The 22,309-nt window shown below is 47.8% G+C and overlaps 1 protein-coding gene across 7 annotated transcripts in view; it reads left to right on the forward strand.

Annotated features, from left to right (window-relative positions):
* Positions 1–1,686: 1,686 nt before the first annotated feature.
* HMG20A (high mobility group 20A) overlaps positions 1,687–22,309 on the forward strand; it is a 63,448-nt gene continuing 42,825 nt past the window's right edge. For 3 of the 7 annotated variants that reach the window (XM_081925739.1, XM_081925740.1, XM_081925741.1), the window contains exon 1: positions 14,846–14,905. In XM_081925739.1, coding sequence (XP_081781865.1) covers positions 14,861–14,905 — 45 coding nt within the window. In that variant the 5' untranslated portion in view covers positions 14,846–14,860. Of the gene's footprint in view, positions 2,035–2,120; positions 2,345–2,567; positions 2,837–14,845; positions 14,906–22,309 lie in introns of those variants that run through there. The other 4 variants (XM_081925744.1, XM_081925743.1, XM_081925746.1 and 1 more) reach the window with 4 other exon arrangements.

Below are 22,309 nucleotides of genomic sequence, written 5' to 3' on the forward strand. Positions count from 1 at the left end.
TTATGTGCATGACCTTGTGGATTTCATACCTTGGAAGGTAGCCTTGATCCTGGAAAGCACAACAGAAGACCTTGCTTCGGGGGGGGGGGGGAGAGGAGGGGTAAGGAAACCTGATGATAAGCCAGAAGATATTGCTCTCTTTCAATATATATTGTTCATTAAGCACATTCACAGTTCTAATAATTCATATGATTAAGGAATAAAAAAGTATTTAATGTTTTTCCCCCATGCTCAAAGTGATTTGCATTTTACAATGGGCTACTACTACCACTATGCCTATATTAAAAATAGGGAGCCTGAGTCAGATAGTGACTTGCTGCACAGTGGATTCATGTCTGAGGAAAGATTTGACGTAACCGCACAGCAACAGCTTTAGCAAGTGTGACAGAAGGCACTTAATCAACTTCGGATTAAAGAAGAAACTTCACATTTCTGTAAAACTGTCCATATGCTGTCAGGCTGAAGTAAAGTTCCAAATTTTTAGAAGCAAACACATAATTTTTAAGCACCAATCATGCAGATAAGAGAATGAAAGATCTTTTAAACATCTGTACAATCAACTGCCCCATATTTTTCCATTTCTAATTCTGATAGATGACCTCCATATAACAGCAGCCTGTGCGTTAAGGTGCTCAAAAAGCCATTCAGAAACACAATTATGTTGAATGCTAACTATTTACATACTGTAATCAAGTTCTTAGCCCTGTCCTCCACAAGCTGTCCAAGTGCAAAAGAAATGGGCGTGGGGAAGGAAGAAAAACATACAAAAGCCTAAAATAATCAATATATTTTGGAACATATTCATATTTTGTGAGCTATGGGCCAGAAATACAATGAGAGGGATGTGGTTCTGAAACAATGTGTCCGTTTCCTACGTGGAATTTCCTTTATGGGAATGAAGGGATACAACTTCAAGGGCTAAAAACCAAGGAGCTCTTGACTTGAAGAGCAGAACAAAACAAAACACAAGGCAAATCCAGTCAAGCGCAAAGATCCAAGGGGAGGTTTCCAGGGAGCCCTTTGCTGATTCTGTCCAGGGCCCTGATCCGCTTACAGATCTGCAGATCTTCCGGCCCCTTCAATTTCATGGCATCAGCCCACTAAGGCAGCAGCGGCGGCGGCAGGACCGAAGCAGCCAGGCCACGGATCGCAGAGCCGGCCCGTGCCTGTCGCCCTCCTGCCCAGGAGGAGCCTTGCCCTGCGCGAGAGAGGCAAGAGGAACCCCCGGCGCCCCCCGCCCCTTCTCCCCCCGAGTCTCCCTGCTCTCCCGGCGAGGAGACCCGCCGCCCCGATGCCTCCCCTCACGGACTGCGCTTGCAGGGCGGGCAAGGCGCCCGAGCCCCACGGAGCTGCTGGCGGGACAGGCCAGGAAAAGTTTCCCTTCCCGAGGCAAAGGGGGGCGAGACGGGCCGGCCCGAAACTTCTCGCGGAGAAACTTCTCCGCTGCTTCGGGGGCGTCCAAGGGGCCTCCCCCCCCCGCCAGGAAGCGGAGGCCACCCCGCCCCGCGGGGAGGGAGGGAGGGAGGGAGGGCGGAGGGGAGGCGGCGGCGGCGCGGGCGCCCAGCGGCCTCCGGCGCCCCCCACCCGGCCCCCTCCCGCCCCGGTTCGCGTCCCGCCTGAGGCGGAGAACTCTCGGGCACGCGCCGCCGGATAGAAACAGCGAAGGACAGTTACCTGGGCGGCTGCCTCCCTTCTCCCCTCCGGGCGCCCCGCTCGCCTCACGCGCCGCCCGCGACTCCTCGCCTCGCGACTCAAACTGCCGGCCTCCTCGCAGGCCCCGCCCCTCGCTCCTCGCTCGCGCGTCCCCGCGGCAGCAACCGCCTCCCCGAGCGCGCGCCCGGGCGGAGGGGGAAAGGGGCGTGGCTCCCCGCCTACTTTTCTCCGTCCCGTTAGCAACGCCGACGCTCCGCTTTCCCTGGAAGGTGACAAAAAGAGGATCCCGCTCGCCCAAGGGCGAGACTACGATCCCCAGCATGCATTGCTGCTAGCCCGCCCTGTGGGTAGGTTTTTTTCGGGGTTGGTGTGCGAACTCGCGTATCTGTAATTCTTCCGCTTTCAAAAAATAGTTCCGCTACTGCCTTCATTACAAGAAAACAGCTAAGGCTTTTTCGGAGGTTTGTTTCTCGAAGGAGGTTCTAAAGGGGTGGGGAGAGCGTCTCCGTTGTCACCGGACAATGAATGGGGGGGGGGAGGGGAGAGCGCCCTCGCGGAAGGATACGCGGAAGGGGCGGGGCTATGCGCCCGGCGTGTGAGGAGAGGGCGGAGAGAAGGATGGCGGAGGCCGAGTGGGGGTGACGGGCAGCAGTCTCTCAAGGGGAGCCCCCCGCCCGCCTCTCAGCGACAGGTCAGTGGGGGGGGGGCGAGCAGCAGCAGCCGGCGGCGGCGCGGGAGGGGCGAGCGGGCCTCGGGGGCGCCTCCCGCCAGGCTCCCCTCGAGAGGGTCTTCCTCCGCCCCGTGCCGCCTTCCGGCCCTCTCCAAGGGGGCGGCAGCGCGGAGTCCCGGCGCTGCGATGTCCCCCAAGTGGGCGCCTTGGCCGGGGGGGGGGCTCTGGGGGAGCAGGAGGCCGAGCAAGGGGCGCCTTGGGTCTGGCGCCTCACGGTCCCCGGCTTGCTCCGATGAGAACCCATCCATATTGTCTTAATGGCTCTGTGAAATGCACCTCGGGCTCCTGGTGCAGCTTCCCCCTCGCCTCAGCTCTGTCCCGCCTCCCCCCCCCCATCCGCCCCGCCAACAGCCCTGTGAGGTTGGTTAGGCAGAGGAGGGGGGGCTATGCTGCCTCCAGAGGCAGTTGGGACTCCTGAGCGTATCCAGTTGCTGCTGAAAGCAGCATGACATGGTAAGGTGCCAAATTGAAAAGGGGAAATTGGGAGTGTGTTCTTGGCTCTTGCTTTGAATCCACAGCTTGAATTTTGCTACAGTTTTACCTGTTCTGCATATGACAGTGGGTGATGGACAGGTGGGTGTGACTTCAACCAAACAGTATGGGGAGGCATGGTGGAAGAGGTTTCCTGTTGCTGATTTACTGTAAAATAATACATTTTCAGTGGCACTATCGATGTAAGGTTTGTGGTTTCAAAGCTAGAAATATCAAAAGGCCCTTCCCTTTTTAATAATTCATTTTACTTTGTTGTTAGTGTTGTTACATACTAAGACTTCAGCTTTCCTAAATTTAGTTTTTCTCTGGTTGTGTGCAAATAATAGCTTTTCATAGACCTAACTGTATTGTGGAAAGCCCTTACCCATCATGCATGGTTTGGTCTGCCTGCAGAATAGATGCCACAAGTGCCACAGAAAGCAGGAGTTTGTGGAACGGATGAACCAGTGGGGGAAGGCCTCATGGTCCTGGCTTTGCTGTAGCCAAGCCTCCATTCCTTCTAGCATTGTCCTGTGCTTTGCTGCTGCCTGCTTTGTGGCTCAGAAGATTAGAGACAATATAAACTATATACAGTTGTACCTTGGTTCTCGAACATAATCCATTCTAGAAGTCCATTCAACTTCTGAAACGTTCGAAAACCAAGGCACGGTTTCCGATTGGCTGCAGAAGCTTTCTGCACTCAAGCAGAAGCCGTGTTGGATGTTCGGCTTCTGAAAAAAGGTTCAAAAACTTACGGTACTTCCGGGTTTTCAGCGTTTGGGAGCCAAAACGTATGAGTGCCAAGGTGTTCGAGAACCAAGGTACAAGTGTATTATGGAAAGTTTTCCCCCTGTTTGTTGTGCAATTGGGCAACTCTTAAGATATCGTAACAAAATTCTGCATGATAACTTCTGAGCCCAAGAAGCAGGGTTTTTTTTTTGGGGGGGATACAGTTGGACACCATTTTGAATTAAGATGGTGGACTGAGCCAGTCAAAAGAATTCCCGAGCAATGCTGGGTACGAGACTTTTAGTTTAAAGCAAACTATGGTTTATGAATATATGAATAGCATACTGCTCAGTAGTGTTGGATTTGCCTCTCCTGGGCTTTGCGATATGCGTGGACAGCTCTTGTAGTTTGTTTCTCTCCAAACAAACTGCAAGCACTGGTTTGCATGTGACGCAAAGCTGCTGGTTTGTTTCCTCTCTGGTGTGGTAAAGGGAGGAGGGAATTGAACACTATTGAGCAGCATGTATCATAGCATATTAAACCATTGTTTATTTTAAACTGCATTTTAACATTTGAGTGCAAACCAGGTCAGTGTGTAGCAATGTGCTCTGATGTAGCACCGACTTATATTATGGACCTGAAGTGTAATATGCTAATCAGAAGGTCTGCCTTTTTAAAGTTCTCAAAGTTCTTAACCTAGCTCATGGTTGTCATCTGAACTAGCCAGATGTTTAACTAATGATCAATCACAGTCAATCAATCATTTGAAAAATGCTTATTTTTAAAAAATAAATTTCATTTTTCAATTTAACAGTAATCATAATAAATTACATACATACTTATTTTGACTTCACTTCTCCCCTTCCTTGATTTCTTATAAAAACATTTTAAAAACTGTATATCCCCCTTAACTTCTTTTGTTTATTACTCTCTATATTTCTTCCAAAATCACCTTTATACTGCTTGATTTTAAATTAATCCTGCTAATGTATTTAGTTGTTTACAATATTTTTTATGATAATCCATGTATCCATTCTTCGTTAAACAATATTTCATCTTGACTTCTTATGAAAAATAAGACTTTAGAGCCACCTTGCCCCAAAATGGCAACTAGACATCTGCTTTGGTGACTGTAACCTTGGGTTAAGGTGCCATTTGGCACCTAGCTTATATATATGAGTTTCTAACACTGAGCAACAGCCCTCTTTCTTACTCTCCAGCAACTGCTGTTCAGGGCCAATATTTATATATTTATATATTATTAAATTACTACATTTCTATACCACCCTTCATCCAAGGATCGGTTTACAATATAAAAACATAAAAATACATAACATAGCTGCATACCCCCTCCCATACACAGTTTAAAAGACCATAGATTGTTTAATTAACCAAAGGCAGAGGAGAAGAGTGTTGTTTTTGCTTGACACCTAAAGATATGTAACAAATGTCCCAGGCAAGCCTCCTTGGCGAGAGCATTCCACAAATGGGGAGCCACCACAGAAAAGATCCGTTCTCATGTTGCCACCCTCCAGACCTCTTGTGGAGAAGGCACACGCAGAAAGGCCTCAGATGGTGATTGCAGGGTCTTGATTGGTTCATATGGAAAGAGACAGTCCTTGAGGTGTTGTAGGCTGGAGCTAATTAGAGCTTTATAGGTCAAAACTGACACTTTGAACAGGACCCAAACACTAAATGGCAGCCAGGGCAACTGGGCCAGGATTGGTTTTGATGGTCCAGGGAACCATCCACTAACAGTGCCTCAGTATGGATTGAGCTTCAGTTTGTTGGCTCTCACCCAGTCCATTACCAAGGCAAGACAATGGTCCAGCCAGTGTTAGAAACAATTATGAAAGCTAGGAGCTAAACAGCACCTTAAAATTAGGTTATGGGTACAACAACAGAATGTCTTTTTTTATAATAAGAATACAAAGCTGAAAATGAATGAACTGCAGCTAAAATATTATGTTCATTTTTCACATGGTCTAGTCCTTTCTTTGCCCACCCCCTAATATTCTTAAGAGGGTCTCTTCTTCAGTCTTCAAAGAATAGCTAGAAATAGGGTGACAGAAAAAGGTTCTTCTTTTCTTCCACTCTGCAGTTTTAATCTGAAATCTTTGGCATAGTACTGCGCCCAGAGCTCAGAAACTGCTTGCGCTAATGAAATTCCCTGTCACAAAATGTGCCTAGAACAAGGGGAATTTCAAACCCTGGGTCCAGCACATCCACTGCCTCAACTCCATATGTGAAGGAGAAGTAGAGCTGTGTGTCATCAGCATATAGCTGACAACATACCCCATAACTGCAGAAGACCTCACTCAGCATGTAGATGTTAAACAGCCTAGGGCATACCATATTTTTCGCCCTATAGGGTGCACCGGCCCATAGGACGCACCTAGTTTTCGGGGGGGGGAACCAAGGAAAAAATATGACACCCCCCGCAGCTCTGGGAGCAGCGGACAGGCTGCACACAGCCTGTGCGCTACTCCAAGACCACCTTCCCGCTTTTGCGGGTGGTGGCGGAATTCCCCCACCTCCCGCAAAAGCCCTCAGGAGCCGCACGCGACTCCTGCGGGCTTTTCGACCAGGAGGGAGAAGGGACTGAAATGGCCAGCCAGTCCGTTCTCCCTCCTCGGGGAAAAGCCCCCAAGAGGCCCCAAGCACTCTTTAAAGGCTGTGCGGCTCCTGCGGGCTTTTCTATGAGGTGGGGGAATTCCACCACCTCCCGCAGAAGCCGTGCGCTCTTTAAAGGGGCTGCGCGGCTTCTGCTGGCTTTTCGACCCAGCTTGTGGGGCTGGCGATGGGGGGAAGCGCTGCTTTCCCCCACCGCTAGCCTCAAAGCCGGGTCAGAGAGTAGCGGGAAGGCGTCGCGTCCCTTCCTGCTGCCCCCCCGATCCTCTGGGGCTGGCGATGGGGGGAAGCGCTGCTTTCCTCCACCGCCAGCCTCAAAACGCAGACTCTTCTGGTTTCAGCGAAAGCAACGCGAAGCCTCCGGAGCGCAGGCTTCCTAAGCTTTGCATTGCTATCGCTGAAGCCAAGGAGCCTGCATTCGCCCCATAGGACGCACACACATTTCCCCTTCATTTTTGGAGGGGAAAAAGGGAGTCCTATAGGGCGAAAAATATGGTAAATGGGAACCTTAGGAAGCCCTTTGTTGAAGGCTCCTCGGGGCCAAAGAGCAACCTCCATGCATCAGCCATTGGAAACCATTGACATAGGACCGCAAGCATCCCAAAGTGCCACCCATCCCTGACTCGGACAGCCACTCCTGACATGGTTGATGATATGGAAAGCTGCTAAAAGGTTGCAGAGAATTAACAGGGACACATTTCCCCTGTCTCTCTCCCAACAGATTGCCCCTACAGGGCAATCAAAGCAGCTTCTGTGCCAGAAGCAGGCCCAAACCTGTATTGAAAAGGATCTAGAGAAACAGTTTGCAAGAGCACCTGGATCTGGTCTGCAAATTTGTCTAATCTTTTTTAAAACTCTGAATTAAGGACCATATTGTGATGGTTTTGGTTTGGTATGAAAAAAAGGGAACCATAGGATAGGCTCTTTGAGTGGACCATTGTAAAATGTTCATTTCTTTTCACTTAATCTGCCATGGTATATTCTGAGCCAGTAAATACTGTGTCACGTTGTACATTAAGAAATCCTGTTATACTGAAATGGATAATAGCCGGCCTATCAAGATCATCGTTTTTGACACAGATTGGCAGCACTTTTCTAGGGTTTTAGGTGAGTCTTTCAATAGTACCTGGGGTTGATGGGGACTGAACTTGTGACCTTCTGCAATGTTTCCCCTATTTACCGGTATGTTGTGTTACACTCCTAAACCTGGAACAGTAGAACTGTACAGGGCTGTTCAAAATCTGAGAGTACAGAGCTGGGGTCAGAAACAGGAGGAAAAAAATCTGTGTTTTAGTATGATGAGTTTTCATCAAGTGTAGCTGAATGCTGCCAGAGCAAAGTTGGATGCTGATGATTATTTTTGTACAAGTACTGGAATTTTATTTTTGCAGGTTTCTTCAGTTTAGACAGCTTAATTCCCTTGGTTACTTTCAAATCCTTAGGTCCCCAATGGTATGTCAGTTTTTTGTCTCACAAAGCTGTTTATCCATGATTTGCTTTTTTTAGTTGGATATCAGTAAATGCAGCTGGACAATTTTTTTCCTACATTACTAGGCTGGCAGATTTGAGTTTCCTTGTTGAACAATATTGCAGTGAAAAGTGGTGTGGATGGCAACAGCATCAACAAGAAGCAACCCCTTCCCATCCCTTCTCACTGCAATAAAACAAGGTTTAACAGTTTGGACTAATTCCTTTAAAGGCTGGAGTGGTGTTCTTAAAATGCATGAATGTTTGTGAGAAAACTTCAGGGCAATCTAACATAAAGTGAGGATTAATGTAGGCTTGTGAGAATTCTCCTATGAACATGTTTTAACAGACTGAAAAGAATTCACTTTTGAATCACGCCTTAGTACCATGTTCTGAGAATGAAAGGATGATGATACGTTAAGTGATCTTGGAAATTTTTCAAGGGTCAATTGGATATTCTAATCTGAACTAGAATAGTGAGCACAGAAGCAAAGGGTGTATTAAATATGTGATCTTGTAAATGACCCTTTGAAAAGTTCTTGGCTGAGCTAGCCTCTTGGGTCTCCTAACTGGGCCTTGTAGTATAAAGAATGGAATTTAAAGTGTCATCCACTGTGATTCTAATATTTTCTTCTGAGCAACTACCACTGTTCCATCTTCCTCACCCTTTTGCCCCATAATTTGCTTCAGCTCACTTCCAAGTATTGCCACATGTCTTGCAGTCACCCGCATGATGTTTGGGAGGGTGCTACTATCTCTAGGTCTTCCCAGAGAGCCATAACTGATAAGGGCTAACTTCAAGAGTTCTGCTTCCTGCCCACTTCACTCCCTTGAACGTGCATCAAAAGCTCCATGTAGTAGAATCTTAGAAGTTTGAATGCTTAGCAGTGTAAATGTGTGTAAAAGTGTGCTGTTCAAATTTTATATATTCAAGTAAATATAACACAGAACATATTATAAACACTGATCCCAATCCAATGTTTTCTCAGCTATACTACTGTGGAATATTTCCTCCTCCCCCTCCCCCTGGCACCTTGCTGAAGTGGGGAAAAAAAAACTTAGAAGGAACCAGCTCCTCAGCTACCGTATTTTTCGCCCTATAGGACGCACCGGCCCATAGGATGCACCTAGAATTTTTGAGGGAGGGGGAGAAATAAAGGCAAAAAAATTATTTCCCTCCCCCCCTGCGTGGGGCTGGGGCGGGGGAAGCCCGAGCTTCCCCCAACCCCAGCCCCCAGAACAGGCAGCTCTCCGCAAGCCGTGGGAGCCCAGCGTGAAGTCGCGCCGGGCTCCCACAGCTTGCGGAGAGCTGCGCGAAGCCCGCTCTGGGAGCATGCGGGGCTGGGGGCGGGGGAAGCCCGCCTCCAGCTTCCAAACCACGTCGGGAGACAGCGGGATGGCGCGCTGCGCCTCCCCACTGTCCCCCGAGCTTGCGGGGCTGGCTGCAGGGAGAAGCGGGCTTCTCCCCGCCGCCAGCCTCCAAACCAAGTCGGGAGACAGCGGGATGGCGCGCTGCGCCTCCCCGCTGTCCCCCGAGCTTGCGGGGATGGCGACGGGGAGAAGCACGCCTCTCCCTGCTGCCAGCCTCCAAATCACGTCGGGAGACAGCGGGATGGCGCGCTGCGCCTCCCCGCTGTCCCTCGAGCTTGTGGAGCTGGCGGTGGGGCTCTCCAGGCTTCAGCGAAAGCCTGCATTCTCCCCATAGGACACACACACATTCCCCCTTCATTTTTGGAGTGGAAAAAGTGCGTCCTATAGGGCGAAAAATACGGTATCTCTTTGAAATACATCAATAACTTGGGGGGTACAGTGGTGCCCCGCTAGACGAATGCCTCGCAAGACGAAAAACCCGCAAGACGAAAGGGTTTTTCGGTTTTTGCGACGCTTCGCTAGACGATTTTCCCTATGGGCTTGCATCGCAAGACGAAAGCCCATAGGGAAATCTCGGGGACCTTTTTTTAAATGCTGGCGGTGGGGAGCAAAGCCTTTTCCCCCCCTCCGGACTTCAGAAGAGGTCCAGGAAGGCCGGCGGGGGCGAAAGGCTTTGCTCCCCACCGCCAGCATTTTAAAAGCGGTCCGGGATAGCAGGGAAGCGCTTCCCGCTATCCCGGATGGCTTTTGAAGGCAGGCAGGGGGGGCAAAGACTTTTGCCCCCCCCCGCCCGCCTTGGGAAGAGGTCCTGGACCTCTTCCCAAGGCGGGCGGGGGGCAAAAGTCTTTGCCCCCCCTGCCTGCCTAACCGGGGGCTTTTAAATCGCCCCGGGACTGTCCGGGGCGATTTAAAAGCCCCCGGACGGCTTTTGAAGCCTCCCCCAGCCGCCCGGCTTCGGGGCATCGTCCCGATGCCGGGTGGTGGGGCAGGAAAGCCTCCCCCAGCCGCCCGGCATCGGAACGATGTCCCGAAGCCGGGCTGCCGGGCGGGAAAGCCTCCCCCCCCCCGCCCGGCTTCGGGGCATCATCCCGATGCCGGGCGGTGGGGCAGGAACGCCTCCCCCAGCCGCCCGGCTTCGGGGCATCGTCCCGATGCCGGGCGGTGGGGCAGGAACGCCTCCCCCAGCCGCCCGGCATCGGAACGATGTCCCGAAGCCGGGCAGCCGGGCGGGAAAGCCTCCCCCAGCCGCCCGGCTTCGGGGCATCGTCCCGATGCCGGGCGGTGGGGCAGGAAAGCCTCCCCCAGCCGCCCGGCATCGGAACGATGTCCCGAAGCCGGGCGGCCGGGCGGGAAAGCCTCCCCCAGCCGCCCGGCATCGGAACGATGTCCCGAAGCCGGGCTGCCGGGCGGGAAAGCCTCCCCCCCCCCGCCCGGCTTCGGGGCATCATCCCGATGCCGGGCGGTGGGGCAGGAACGCCTCCCCCAGCCGCCCGGCTTCGGGGCATCGTCCCGATGCCGGGCGGTGGGGCAGGAACGCCTCCCCCAGCCGCCCGGCTTCGGGGCATCGTCCCGATGCCGGGCGGTGGGGCAGGAACGCCTCCCCCAGCCGCCCGGCTTCGGGGCATCGTCCCGATGCCGGGCAGTGGGGCAGGAACGCCTCCCCCAGCCGCCCGGCTTCGGGGCATCGTCCCGATGCCGGGCGGTGGGGCAGGAACGCCTCCCCCAGCCGCCCGGCATCGGAACGATGTCCCGAAGCCGGGCGGCCGGGCGGGAAAGCCTTTGTCCCCCCTGCCTGCCTTCCCAGGGGCTTTTAAATCGCCCCGGACAGCGGAGAAGTCCTCCGCTGTCCCGGGCGATTTTAAAATGCCGCCCGCCAGAAGAGGTCGGGGGAAGGCTTTTTCCATAGGAACGCATTAATTGATTTTCAATGCATTCCTATGGAAAACCGTGCATCGCAAGACGAAAAACTCGCAAGACGAAGAGACTTGCGGAACGAATTAATTTCGTCTTGCGAGGCACCACTGTAGTTTGATCTGTGCAGATTGAAAGTACTTGCATTGAATGTGATGTGTGATTGAAATTCCATGAGCATACATTGCTGGCCTGTGCATAATGCATGGTGCATTCTCTGTACTCCCCTCCCCAGCTGAAGCTAAGGCATGCGTAAGGACAATTTGTGCTTATTGTAGCCGAGTCACATGAGTGATTTTGCTATAAACATCCCACATAACATAACAACCACCTTTATTTTCCTTCTCCTCTCTCCCAAATGATTTGTACCACCTCAAACTGTCAACCCTTATCCTTTATGGATATGGTTTTGGAACTAAAACTAATGTTGGTGACTGAAGAAGACAGTACAATTAGAATTGAGAATCGGCTATGATTAACAGCCTGCTAACACAGACCTCTTAAAGATCTCCATTGCTGCTATGTGATACAGTATCTGAGTAGAGAGGTAATTCCTAGGCTACTTGAGTATTTGTTTTTATCAGTTTTCCGAAGACTGATCCCCTGACCTACAATAAAGGTGGCCATTGCAGGTAAAGATTTGCAGACAAAGGGCCCTGTGCTTCATTCTCACTGTCCCTTTGATGCCTTTGCCTGGTAGTGCTGATCAGAGGAACGTGCCGTTGGCCGATGGGCTCTTCTGCAGGAGAGCTGTGATCTCTTCCTGAGTGGGTGCAAAGCTAATGCTGGCAGAGGGCCCTGTGATGGAGCATTATGTGGTGGAGAGGAACTGCTGGATCCTAAATTGCCCCAGTTTGTGGAGAAAGGTCCAGTCTGGGCTTGGAGCTGGTGTGGCATGATCCCTACAAAGCTGCCGCTCACCTTTTGCCCTGATGTATAGGAGCTGGCAGGGCTTCTTATGTGCTGGTGGCTTTGCCACTTCTGTTGTCCCCAGCCACTCATTAGGATTGATCTGCCCACCTACAATGTCCCATTGAACTCAGGTGGACATGGCATAGGAATGCTCTGTAAAACTGGCAACTGGTAACGTTCTACAGTCACTTTGTGCTTTAGTTTGTATGGATTTATTAAAATGTTCTGATTTTAGGAGGAATTGGTGGCTATAATCTGGGCAAAGAAAATGGAAGTTGAACCATTACACCACACTGACTCACTGGCGAGAATCATTTTCTTTCAGTTTGCAAAGTCACAGCTTCTGTGACAGGTGAACCTGACATTGAAGATGTAGCCTGAAAGAGCAGCTGTAAGGGTAGTAGGCACCCTATACAGTAGTGGCAGAAGTGTTTTCAGTGATGAAACAATGCAAACATGGTAGTCTGAATCAAGCCTAACAGTTCCTCTTTCTTATTTTGTCTAGTTTAGCAGGTCATCTGCAAGTACTAGTACTGTTTTGTCTTTCTTTTTTTAAAAAAGGCTATTGCTTTTGAGGATAAATACACTGTTAAATTGTTGATATGTGTTTGACAGATTAGATACTGATCCTCTGGGAGGAAGAAATACCTTGCTTTCCAGACAAAGCCTTGATACATGTTGTTATATATGCAAATATCTTACAAGTTGAAAACAGTGTGTGCTGTTCTTGAAGGCTAATGCCATTGATATAGAAGAATAGCATTATAATTGCTGTCTTGTTTTGTTGGTTTTAACCATTCAACAATAGCAACTATCTGAAGGGATGAGAAATGTCCCCACTTTCTTTCCTTCCAAATGGAGGCTAGGAACACTGTCTGGAGCAGATGATTCTGAATTGTGTGCTTGTTCTTCTGCATGGTCTTTCATGTTTTTAGGTAATGAGGTTTATAATAATAATAATAATAATAATAATAATAATAATAATAATAATAATAATATAATTTATTTATTTATACTCCACTCATCTGGCTGGATTTCCCCAGCTACTCTGGGAGGCTTCCAACAAAATATTAAAAATACAATAAAACATCAGACATTAAAAACATCTCTAAACAGGGCTGCCTTCAGATGTCTTTTAAAAGTCAGATAGTTGTTTATTTCCTTGACGTCTGATGGGAGGGCATTCCACAGGGCGGACGCCACTACCGAGAAGGCCCTCTGCCTGGTTCCCTGCAGCCTCACAACTCGGAGTGAGGGAACCGCCAGAAGGCCCTCAGAGCTGGACCTCAGTGTCCGGACTGAACGATGGGAGTGGAGATGCTTCTTCAGGTATACAATTTATAGAATTGTAGAGTTGGAAAGGACCACGAGGGCCATCTAGTCCATCTCCCTGTAATGCAGGAATTTTTTTGCCCAATTTGGGGCTCTAACCCATGACCCTGAAGTTCAGCATCTCATGTTCTACCAACTGAGATATCATGGTGCAAGTTTTAATGCTGTGTTTTCATTTAGTGGAGTGTCAGTGATAGAATTGTAGAATTTTAGAGTTGGAAGGCACCACACGGGTCATCTAGTCCAACCCCCTGCAGTTTAGGACTTTTTTGCTCAACATGGGGCTCAAACCCATGACCCTGACATTAAGAGTCAACTGAGCTATTCCAGTGAGAGCCATATAATTTTCAAGTAAAGCAACATTTGCTTGCAAGAAGGAAGGTGTTGTTACTGTACTCTATACTTGTGCAGTGGAACCTCGGGTTACAGATGCTTCAGGTTACAGACTCCGCTAACCCAGAAATATTACCTCAGGTTAAGAACTTTGCTTCAGGTTGAGAACAGAAATCGTGCTCCGGCGGTGCGGCGGCATCAGGAGGCCCCATTAGCTAAAGTGGCGCTTCAGGTTAAGAACAGTTTCAGGTTAAGAACGGACCTCCGAAACAAATTAAGTACTTAACCCAAGGTACCACTGTATTCTGTACTGTTTATTACAAAACAGATAATTGAACTTATATTTATTTCATCTGCCACTTAAGAGTTTTTAAGGAATGTTAATTTTCTTTTCTTTTTTGGTGAGTGGGTGGTGAGAATTCTCAAAGTTTATGTAATTCTCGTAGCCACTTGTAGAGTTTCTGAAATTCTGTTCTGAGAGCCTATTCCAGCAAAGCAATTATCAAGGGAGCTATTATAAGGATATGTTTATTAGAACGGTTTCAAAGCATACAGAAAATAACACGATTGTGGGAAAACCTTTCAACTTGTTCCCTGAGCTTAGGTGCACTGCTGTGAGCTGGAAGAGCATTGTGGGTATTGATATGCAAATAAAGAATGGATTTGAAGCCTTCTAATAGACAGAGTGGGTGGATGATGGAAACTTCAAATGCCAAGAAAATCATTTAGTACATATTCTATACTGTAGCACATTATCTTTTAAAGTTCAGTGTTATTGATTGAGTAGACACTTTCTAGAGGCCCATCTCTTTTAGATCCCCAAGTAACTGTAGTAATGTGAAGATCACAGTGTATAATGTAACTCGTTTTGATTACATAGAGTGGCTGTAGGTTTTTTGAAGGTGACATATACCACCCTCCATATACCACAAATTGCAAAAAGAACCAAATAAATTCTCTACACAAAGTTGCTCACAAATTTATAAAGATACAGATTTGGGTGAACTGCCCCCTCTAATTGAGTAAAAGAGGTTTAGTTTTTACATTTGGTGGAATGAAACTGCAGTCACAACTCTTCTAGACTGCTTTTCCACGTATGTGTTTTAAATAATTTTTCTTTTGTGCACAGCATTTACTGTATTTCATCTTCAGCTAGATCCTCCACCTGAGTAAGATTGTCTTCCATAAACACGGTTTTAACAAAGAGTCCGTAAGTGACTGGAGGCGGGAGTTGATTGATCACGGTGTGGATTTGCCAAGTGTGCTTTCCTCTTAGCACGTTTCTCCCTTGCGTCCTGAGTTTGAGTGTCTTCACAGTCCATGGCACCTTTGGTAAAGGCTGTTCTCCAATTGGAGTGCTTGCAGGCAAGTGTTTCCCAATTGTTGGTGTTTATACTACATTTTTTTAGATTTGCCTTGAGACAGTCTTTAAACCTCTTTTGTTGACCACCAGCATTATGCTTTCCATTTTTAAGTTTGAAATAGAGTAGTTGCTTTGGAAGACGATCATCAGGCATCCACACAACGTGACCAGTCCAACGAAGTTGATGTTGAAGAATCATTGCTTCAACACTGGTGATCTTTGCTTCTTCCAGTATACTGGTATTAGTTCACCTGTCTTCTCAAGTGAGGTGTAAATTTTTTTGGAGACATTGTTGATGGAATCTTTCAAGGAGTTGGAGATGGTGTTTATAAGTGGTTCATGTTTCACAAGCGTACAGTAAGGATGCTAGTACAATAGCTTTGTAAATAAGCATTTTGGTTTCCTTGCGAATATCCTGGTCCTCAAACACTCTGCACTTCAATCGGGAGAAAGCCACACTCACAGAGCTCAGGCAGTACTGCATTTCAGCATCAGTATTGACCCTTGTGGAAAGATAACTGCCCAGGTAGGAGAAGTGATCAACATTTTCCAATGTTACACCATTGGGTTGGATGTGTGGCGCTGCAGAGGGGTTATTTTGTACTTGTTGGTGTGGTATTTTGTTTTTTGGGATGTTGAGCGATAGGCCAAGCTTTTTGTAAGCTTCTGCAAAGATATTTAATATGATGTATAGAGAGAGGAGTGTCCAGTCTTGTGAGACACAACTACAGTCTGAAGCCAGATGATCACCACATTTGTTTTTTGTGAGCTGTGTTCCTTTGTTACAGAAAGTTGAGAGATGTTTTCTCTTTTAAATTCATTGTAAAATTCTGATTTTTTTTAAGATGAAACATTACATTTCGGGATAAACTTTCAGCCTTATTTTAGAGTGGTTGCTAACTTCAGTGCCAGGTGCAAAGGTTAGCAAATGTCCCAACTTGTCTTATTGTTTCTATTCTACCCCCCCCCCCCAACAATTCTGGGTCCATGCACTGTGATTCTTCAATGGGTTGATCATACAGAAAAGTAGTAAAATATTGTTGCTTCACTAGGACAGTGGATTTTTAAAAATACAGTGTTTTACAAACATGAAAGGAAAAAATGCCAGCAATGTGTTGGTCTCACCCAGCCTTCCCCAACCTGGATCTCTCCAGATATTTTGAATTACAAGTCCCAGCAGCCACAGCCAGCTTGGCTGTTCTGGCTGAGGCTGATGGGAGTTGTAGTCTAAAATATCTGAAGAGTTCTCAGTTGGGGGAGGCTGGTAGAATCTTATTAGTCTGCGAATAACTATTTAAGGCTAACATGCTGCAGACTAGGCTTCTGCCATCACTTTTACAAGCAATACCATTTCCCCCCCCCCCTCTCTCTCCTCTTCCCCTTTAACATCAATTCTGAGAAGAGTTCTGTTGGTTGATTTTCGACTTTTAGCTGCTCCATGAAAGCAGCATTAAAATTTCTCTGAAATCTGAACAGATTTATGTGCTGAAATATTTCCTTAGTTTCCGGTGAGTCAGATGTGTTGATGAATGGCCACGCAGCTGGGGAGAAAGCACTTCCTTGCCTCCAAGTGGAACATTGGTGATCAAGGGGAGGTGGGTGGCAGAGCAGCCTTAGCTATTATTGAGTGGCATTTTGGTGAGTCATGGACTTGAAACAATAACTCTGACTTTTCTGTTTCACCCAAAGTGGTGCTTATGCTCCCAGCAAAAATGTTGACTCCATATGAGCTGAGGAAAGGTCATGGGTTTGGAGGAATGCCCTTTCTCACGGCTCTCATTCAGACCAAATGATACATGGATCCTGATACTGAGGGCATGGGACAGTGTGAGGGTAGTAGCCTGATAGACAATTCATGGGAGACCTTTATTTCTAATAAACAAATAGAGACACAACATTCTCTTACTTCTGGCAGCCAGGGGTGGAGGTAGAGAAGATGCAATAATTCTACAGATAAAGAGAAAGCTATTCATTCTAATGAATAATTTGGCTTATAATGTTGTGGAAAACAAGTCATTTGGGAGTAGCATTTACAGTGGTCACTTCAAGTGTTTAAATGTGGGTTGTCTGTAACAAAAAAAACCCCTTCCAAATAACCACATATATAGCTTGCCTTCAGTGGAAAGCCCATCTAGAGCTGAAGTACAAACCAGAATCCCAGAGCTGGCTATCCATAGGATCTCCATCTTGTCAGTAGTCTGTTGTCATTTATTAGCTCTTGTTCTGTCACCAGTTTAGGACATGCCCAGCCTCTCCAGATCAATATGTTAAAGAGAAATAGAGCTAGGTATCATTGGCATACTTGTGACATCTTGCCCCAAATCTTCTAAGGACTACTCCCATTAGCTTCATATAGAAATCAGTCGCCACCCCAATCTTCACAGATTGTGCAAGGTTCCAGGGGTTCCAGGGTTCGTGTTTCCTTTGGAAATGTGGCACAGTGGAGACTGCAGTATCTTTAGGATATACGGTTTATTTACACAATTACTCAGGTTGTGTATGAGCGTACTTTGGAGGGGTTCCTAACATTACACTCCAAGCAGGTCTCTTGCTTCTTCCATGGGCACAGCAGCCTTGGATTCAAAACAGAAATCAGCCATGTTCTCTGTCTCCTTTTATAGTCTGTCACTGTTTTTGCTAGCGCTGCACTGCCAGCTGCAATTCTAAAAACTAACTGGTCTTACTACAGTGAGGGGGGGAAAGTATTTGATCCCCTGCTAAATTTGCCCAGGAAAAACCCCCAGAAACCCAGAAGACAAAAGTCAGAGATGGATGTGCATTATAATGAGTGAAATAAGTGATCCCTTTGCAAAAGATGCCTTAGTACTTGGTGGCAAAACCCTTGTTGGCAGTTACAGAGGTCAGATGTTTCTTGTAGGTGGCCACCAGGTTTGCACACATCTCAGGAGGTATTTTGTCACACTCCTCTTTGCAGATCCTCTCCAAGTCAGTACAATTTCAAGGCTGATGTGTAGCTACTCGAACCTTCAGCTCCCTCCACAGATTTTCGATGGGATTAAGGTCTGGAGACTGGCTAGGCCACTCCAGGACCTTAATGTGCTTCTTCTTGAGCCACTCCATTAAGGGTGCCTTGGCCATGTGTTTTGGGTCATTGTCATGCTGGAATACCCATCCTTGACCCATTTTCAATGCCCTGGCTGAGGGAAGGAGGTGCTCACCCAAGATTTGACAATACATGGTCCTGTCCATCATCCCTTAAATGCGGTGAAGGTGTCCTGTCCCCTTAGCAGAAAAACACCCCCAATGCATAATATGTCCCCCTCCGTGTTTGACGGTGGGGATGGTGTTCTTTGGGTCGTAGGCAGCGTTCCTCCTCCTCTAAACACGGCAAGTTGAGTTGATGCCAAAGAGCTCGATTTTGGTCTCATCTGACCACAACACCTTCACCCAGTTAGAATCATAGAATCGTAGAGTTGGAAGAGACCACAAGGGCCATCGAGTCCAACCCCCTGCCAAGCAGGAAACACCATCAGAGCACTCCTGACATATGGTTGTCAGTTTTCCTCTGGGTCATTCTGATGTGCATTGGCAAACTGTAGACGGGCCTGTATGTATGCTGTCTTGAGCAAGGGGACTTTGCGGGCTCTGCAAGATCTCAGTCCTTCACGGCGTAGTGTGTTACCAACTGTTTTCATGGTAACTATGGTCCCAGCTGCCCTGAGATCATTGACATGTTCCCCCTGTGTTCTGGGCTGCTTCATCACCATTCTCATGATCATTTCAACTGTACGAGATGAGATCTTGCATGGAGCCCCAGACTAAGGGAGGTAGACAGTTATTTTGTGTTTCTTCCATTTGCAAATTATTGTACCAACTGTTGTCACCTTCTCACCAAGCTGCTTGGCAATAGTCTTGTAGCCCAGTCCAGCCTTGTGCAGGTCTACATCCTTGGACGGCTCAGTCAGGTAATTAAAGGTAAAGGGACCCCTGACAGATAAGTCCAGTCGTGGCCGACTCTGGGGTTGCGGTGCTCATCTCGCTTTATTGGCCAAGGGAGCCGGCGTACAGCTTCTGGGTGTGTGGCCAGCATGACTAAGCCGTTTCTGGCAAAACCAGAGCAGCGCACGGAAACGCCGTTTACCTTCCCACCGGAGCGGTACCTATTTATCTACTTGCACTTAGACGTGCTTTCGAACTGCTGTAATTACCTCTTTGCTCAGGGCAGGGCTTCATCCATTTGTTGGTTGGCACATTCTCTGCCTCTTAATATTCTGCTTTGATGGCTCACCTCCAAGGCTTTGTTCCCATAATGGCCCACGGTCAGTGAGCTATCACCAGGCTGGCGTGGCTCTTATTTTTAGCATAAGCTGTTTGGCACAGTTTAATTCAGGGGTCGGTAAACTATAGGCTGCAGGCTGGATCTGGCCTGCGGACGGTCCGTGGATCGGCCGATTCTGTTTGTTAATTTTGTTCTGTTATTCCCCCCCCGGCGCTGCCATTTTTTCTGGTGTCACCCCCCCCCTACACCGTGGTGCCTCCTCCTGGCTTTTCCCCACCCTGTGTAGTGGAGGAAGGGGGCTGGGCTGAGCACCATTTTGGGCAGCACTTCTCTGAAGTCAGCCAGCCCTTTTGGGCCTCGTCCTGCCGTCGCCAGCCTCTGCCACTTGCAAGGGCAGGCGTTTTGCAGCCTTGTTTTCTTGGAGAGTTTGACTAGGCGCTTTGCGGGAGCTTTGCGCGCATTACTTGCATTGCTCAGCTTGTGCTTTTGCTCTTTCGCTGCTTGCCTGCCTTCTCCTGCTATCTTTGGAGGTGTCTTTCAGGGGATGAGCCGGTGGGTTCTCAGTACTTGGGAGGCAGCGGCAAACCGGAGTTTGAAATGGACCTTTTTGCCTGGTGGCGCATTTCCTCGTCAGCGTTCGTGGTCCAGGAGAGAGGGTGGTGGCCTGCTGTTGTTTTTGGAGAGCTCTGGGGGAGCAGGGGCAGGCATTGTGTGTGTTTAAATTCCTGCTCAGGAAGAGGCTGTAAAATGAGCCACCAGGAAAACTTCCTCCCCTTTCCCTGCCTAAAGTGATATAAGGCCCTGCCTAAAGTGATATAAGGTCCCCGAGAGCTCTGGATTTGGCTGACCAGGGAAGGCACCAAGGCTAAGGGGAGTTCAGTGCTACCCTCAATCTCAGCCCCCTCTTCAAATATCCCGGGCATCTCCCCCAACTTTTTAAACTGCGGCAGATCTGAGGCTTTTCAGCTATCCCAGATGATATATTTTGGAGACCTTTGGGGTTTGGCTTTCCCCCCTTTTTTATCCACTTTCGTCCCTCCACTGCCGGCACCGCCAGCAGCACCATAGGTAGGCAGGGGGAGGGGAGGGGCTGGGGCCCCCTTCAAAAAAAGTTTGCTGATCCCTGGTTTAATTCCCTAAACCTTGATTAATTTTAACTTTTGTTGGACCCCAGAATTTAGGGTGTCTCACACCCCACAAACTCATAACTATATTAAATAACATTGGGGACAAAATCATGTTCCGTGGCACTGCACAGTTCAGCTGCCAGGGGCTGAGGCACAATCATCCAATACTACTCTTTGGAACTGGTAGAAGCAAAACCATCATAAAAGGTGCTCCCAACCCCTCCCTCCTGGAGGCTGTATTTCAAAAATCACTGGGGGAAAATCAAGAAGATTTTTACTCCCCCTTTTCCTCATCCAAACAAGTCCTCCATCAGGGAGACCAAAAATCAGTTCTCTTCCAAAACTGGGCCTGAGCCCAAACTGGATGGGTCCAGATTATCATTTTCACCAAGGAACACCTGCAGCTGAACCACTACCATCCTCTTGAGAACCTTGTCCCCCACAAAGGTGTCTCAGTGACAAGGTGGTAGTTAGCATAAATCTTTGTCTAGGGTGGTGTTTTTTTAGTGCTCACACCACTTCCTCCATCAAGAAAACAAGGAACAGTGCATGAAGTAATGGCACATTCACCACACTCTGGATCCACTTGATCAGCACTCTGTGACTGGCATGAATATGCCAGGATGGGCACAGGTTGGGAGAGTCTTGTCCAATCTCAAGCCTCAGTACTGAAACTGACCCACAGAGTTGGACAGGATAGTATAGCAGACTTATAAATGGTGTCACTCAAGTCTACATGATTTTTGTTTTCAAATTGTCTTACAAAAAATTTCACAGAGGGCCTCTGATGGCTTCCAGACTGGGTTAACTGGGGTAGATGATTGAGGAGAATAAAAATAAAGGCTCCAAATACAATTTATTGAGAATAGGGTGAAGCAGTGCATTCCTGGATAATTACTGTGTTCATATGTGTCATTAACTATTTTATAGCCTTGGGCTCGCACATTCCTCACTCCCCTTAATGTGTGATTGCAGTGGATGTGTCTAGGAACTGGGTGAACAGTTTTCCTGCCATTAACAAAAAGAGAGAGTGTTGGGTAGGGTAATAAAGATGGGAGTAGCAATATGTGGTGGTTGGCTGAAATAGAATTCTACAGATGTTTGGCAACAGTTTCTGGAGTCTGAATATTAATAGTATTGTCGGGGCTTGATATAAACTCTGGATATCTCTGAGCTTTACATTCCTTTCCCTGGAGATTAAGCAAATCTGAAGCATGCTGTCATTCAACTCCTCTGAAATTGCCAGAGAGTTCTTGGGCAACTCTAACTTGCCATGACAGCTATTGTTACTACAGTGGTACCTTGGGTTACATACACTTCAGGTTACATACGCTTCAGGTTACAGACTCCGCTAACCCAGAAATAGTGCTTCAGGTTAAGAACTTTGCTTCAGGATGAGAACAGAAATCATGCTCTGGCAGCGCGGCAGCAGCAGGAGGCCTCATTACCTAAAGTGGTGCTTCAGGTTAAGAACAGTTTCAGGTTAAGTACGGATCTCTGGAACAAATTAAGTACTTAACTTGAGGTACCACTGTACATGCTTCTTGCTGCTTTTCTAATGAGGACTTTGTTGGACATTGTTTGGAGGTACACCAAAGAGTTTTTAAACATCACACCCTAAGTTTATGATTCTAGATTCAGTTAGGTAGCCGTGTTGGTCTGACGCAGTCAAAATAAATAAATAAAATTGTCTAGTAGCACTTAGTTGGTCTCTAAGGTGCTACTGGACAATTTTTTAAGTTTATGTCTTCTTCAGAAGTTACAATTGCTTGGAAGCAAGGTTTTATTATCTTTTTGCACAAACCCAAATATTTCTAATAATGTTTGAGCAACACACTTATTCTAGAACAATCGTATTATTTGTAGCCCTTGTAGGTTGAACATTTATTTTTCTGTTGTTTCATTCTGAGTTGGTAATATTTGTTAAGTCCTTGTGCAGGTTCAGATAGAGTCTGGGGTCCCCAAAGGACTGCCTGCTCCATCATGAACTTCTCTATCAACTGAAATCTGCTTCTACGTATGTCCCCATTGCTGGCTTT

This window comes from Podarcis melisellensis (assembly GCF_964234715.1).
Source record: "Podarcis melisellensis genome assembly, chromosome: 9".
NCBI classification, from domain to species: Eukaryota; Metazoa; Chordata; class Lepidosauria; order Squamata; family Lacertidae; genus Podarcis; species Podarcis melisellensis.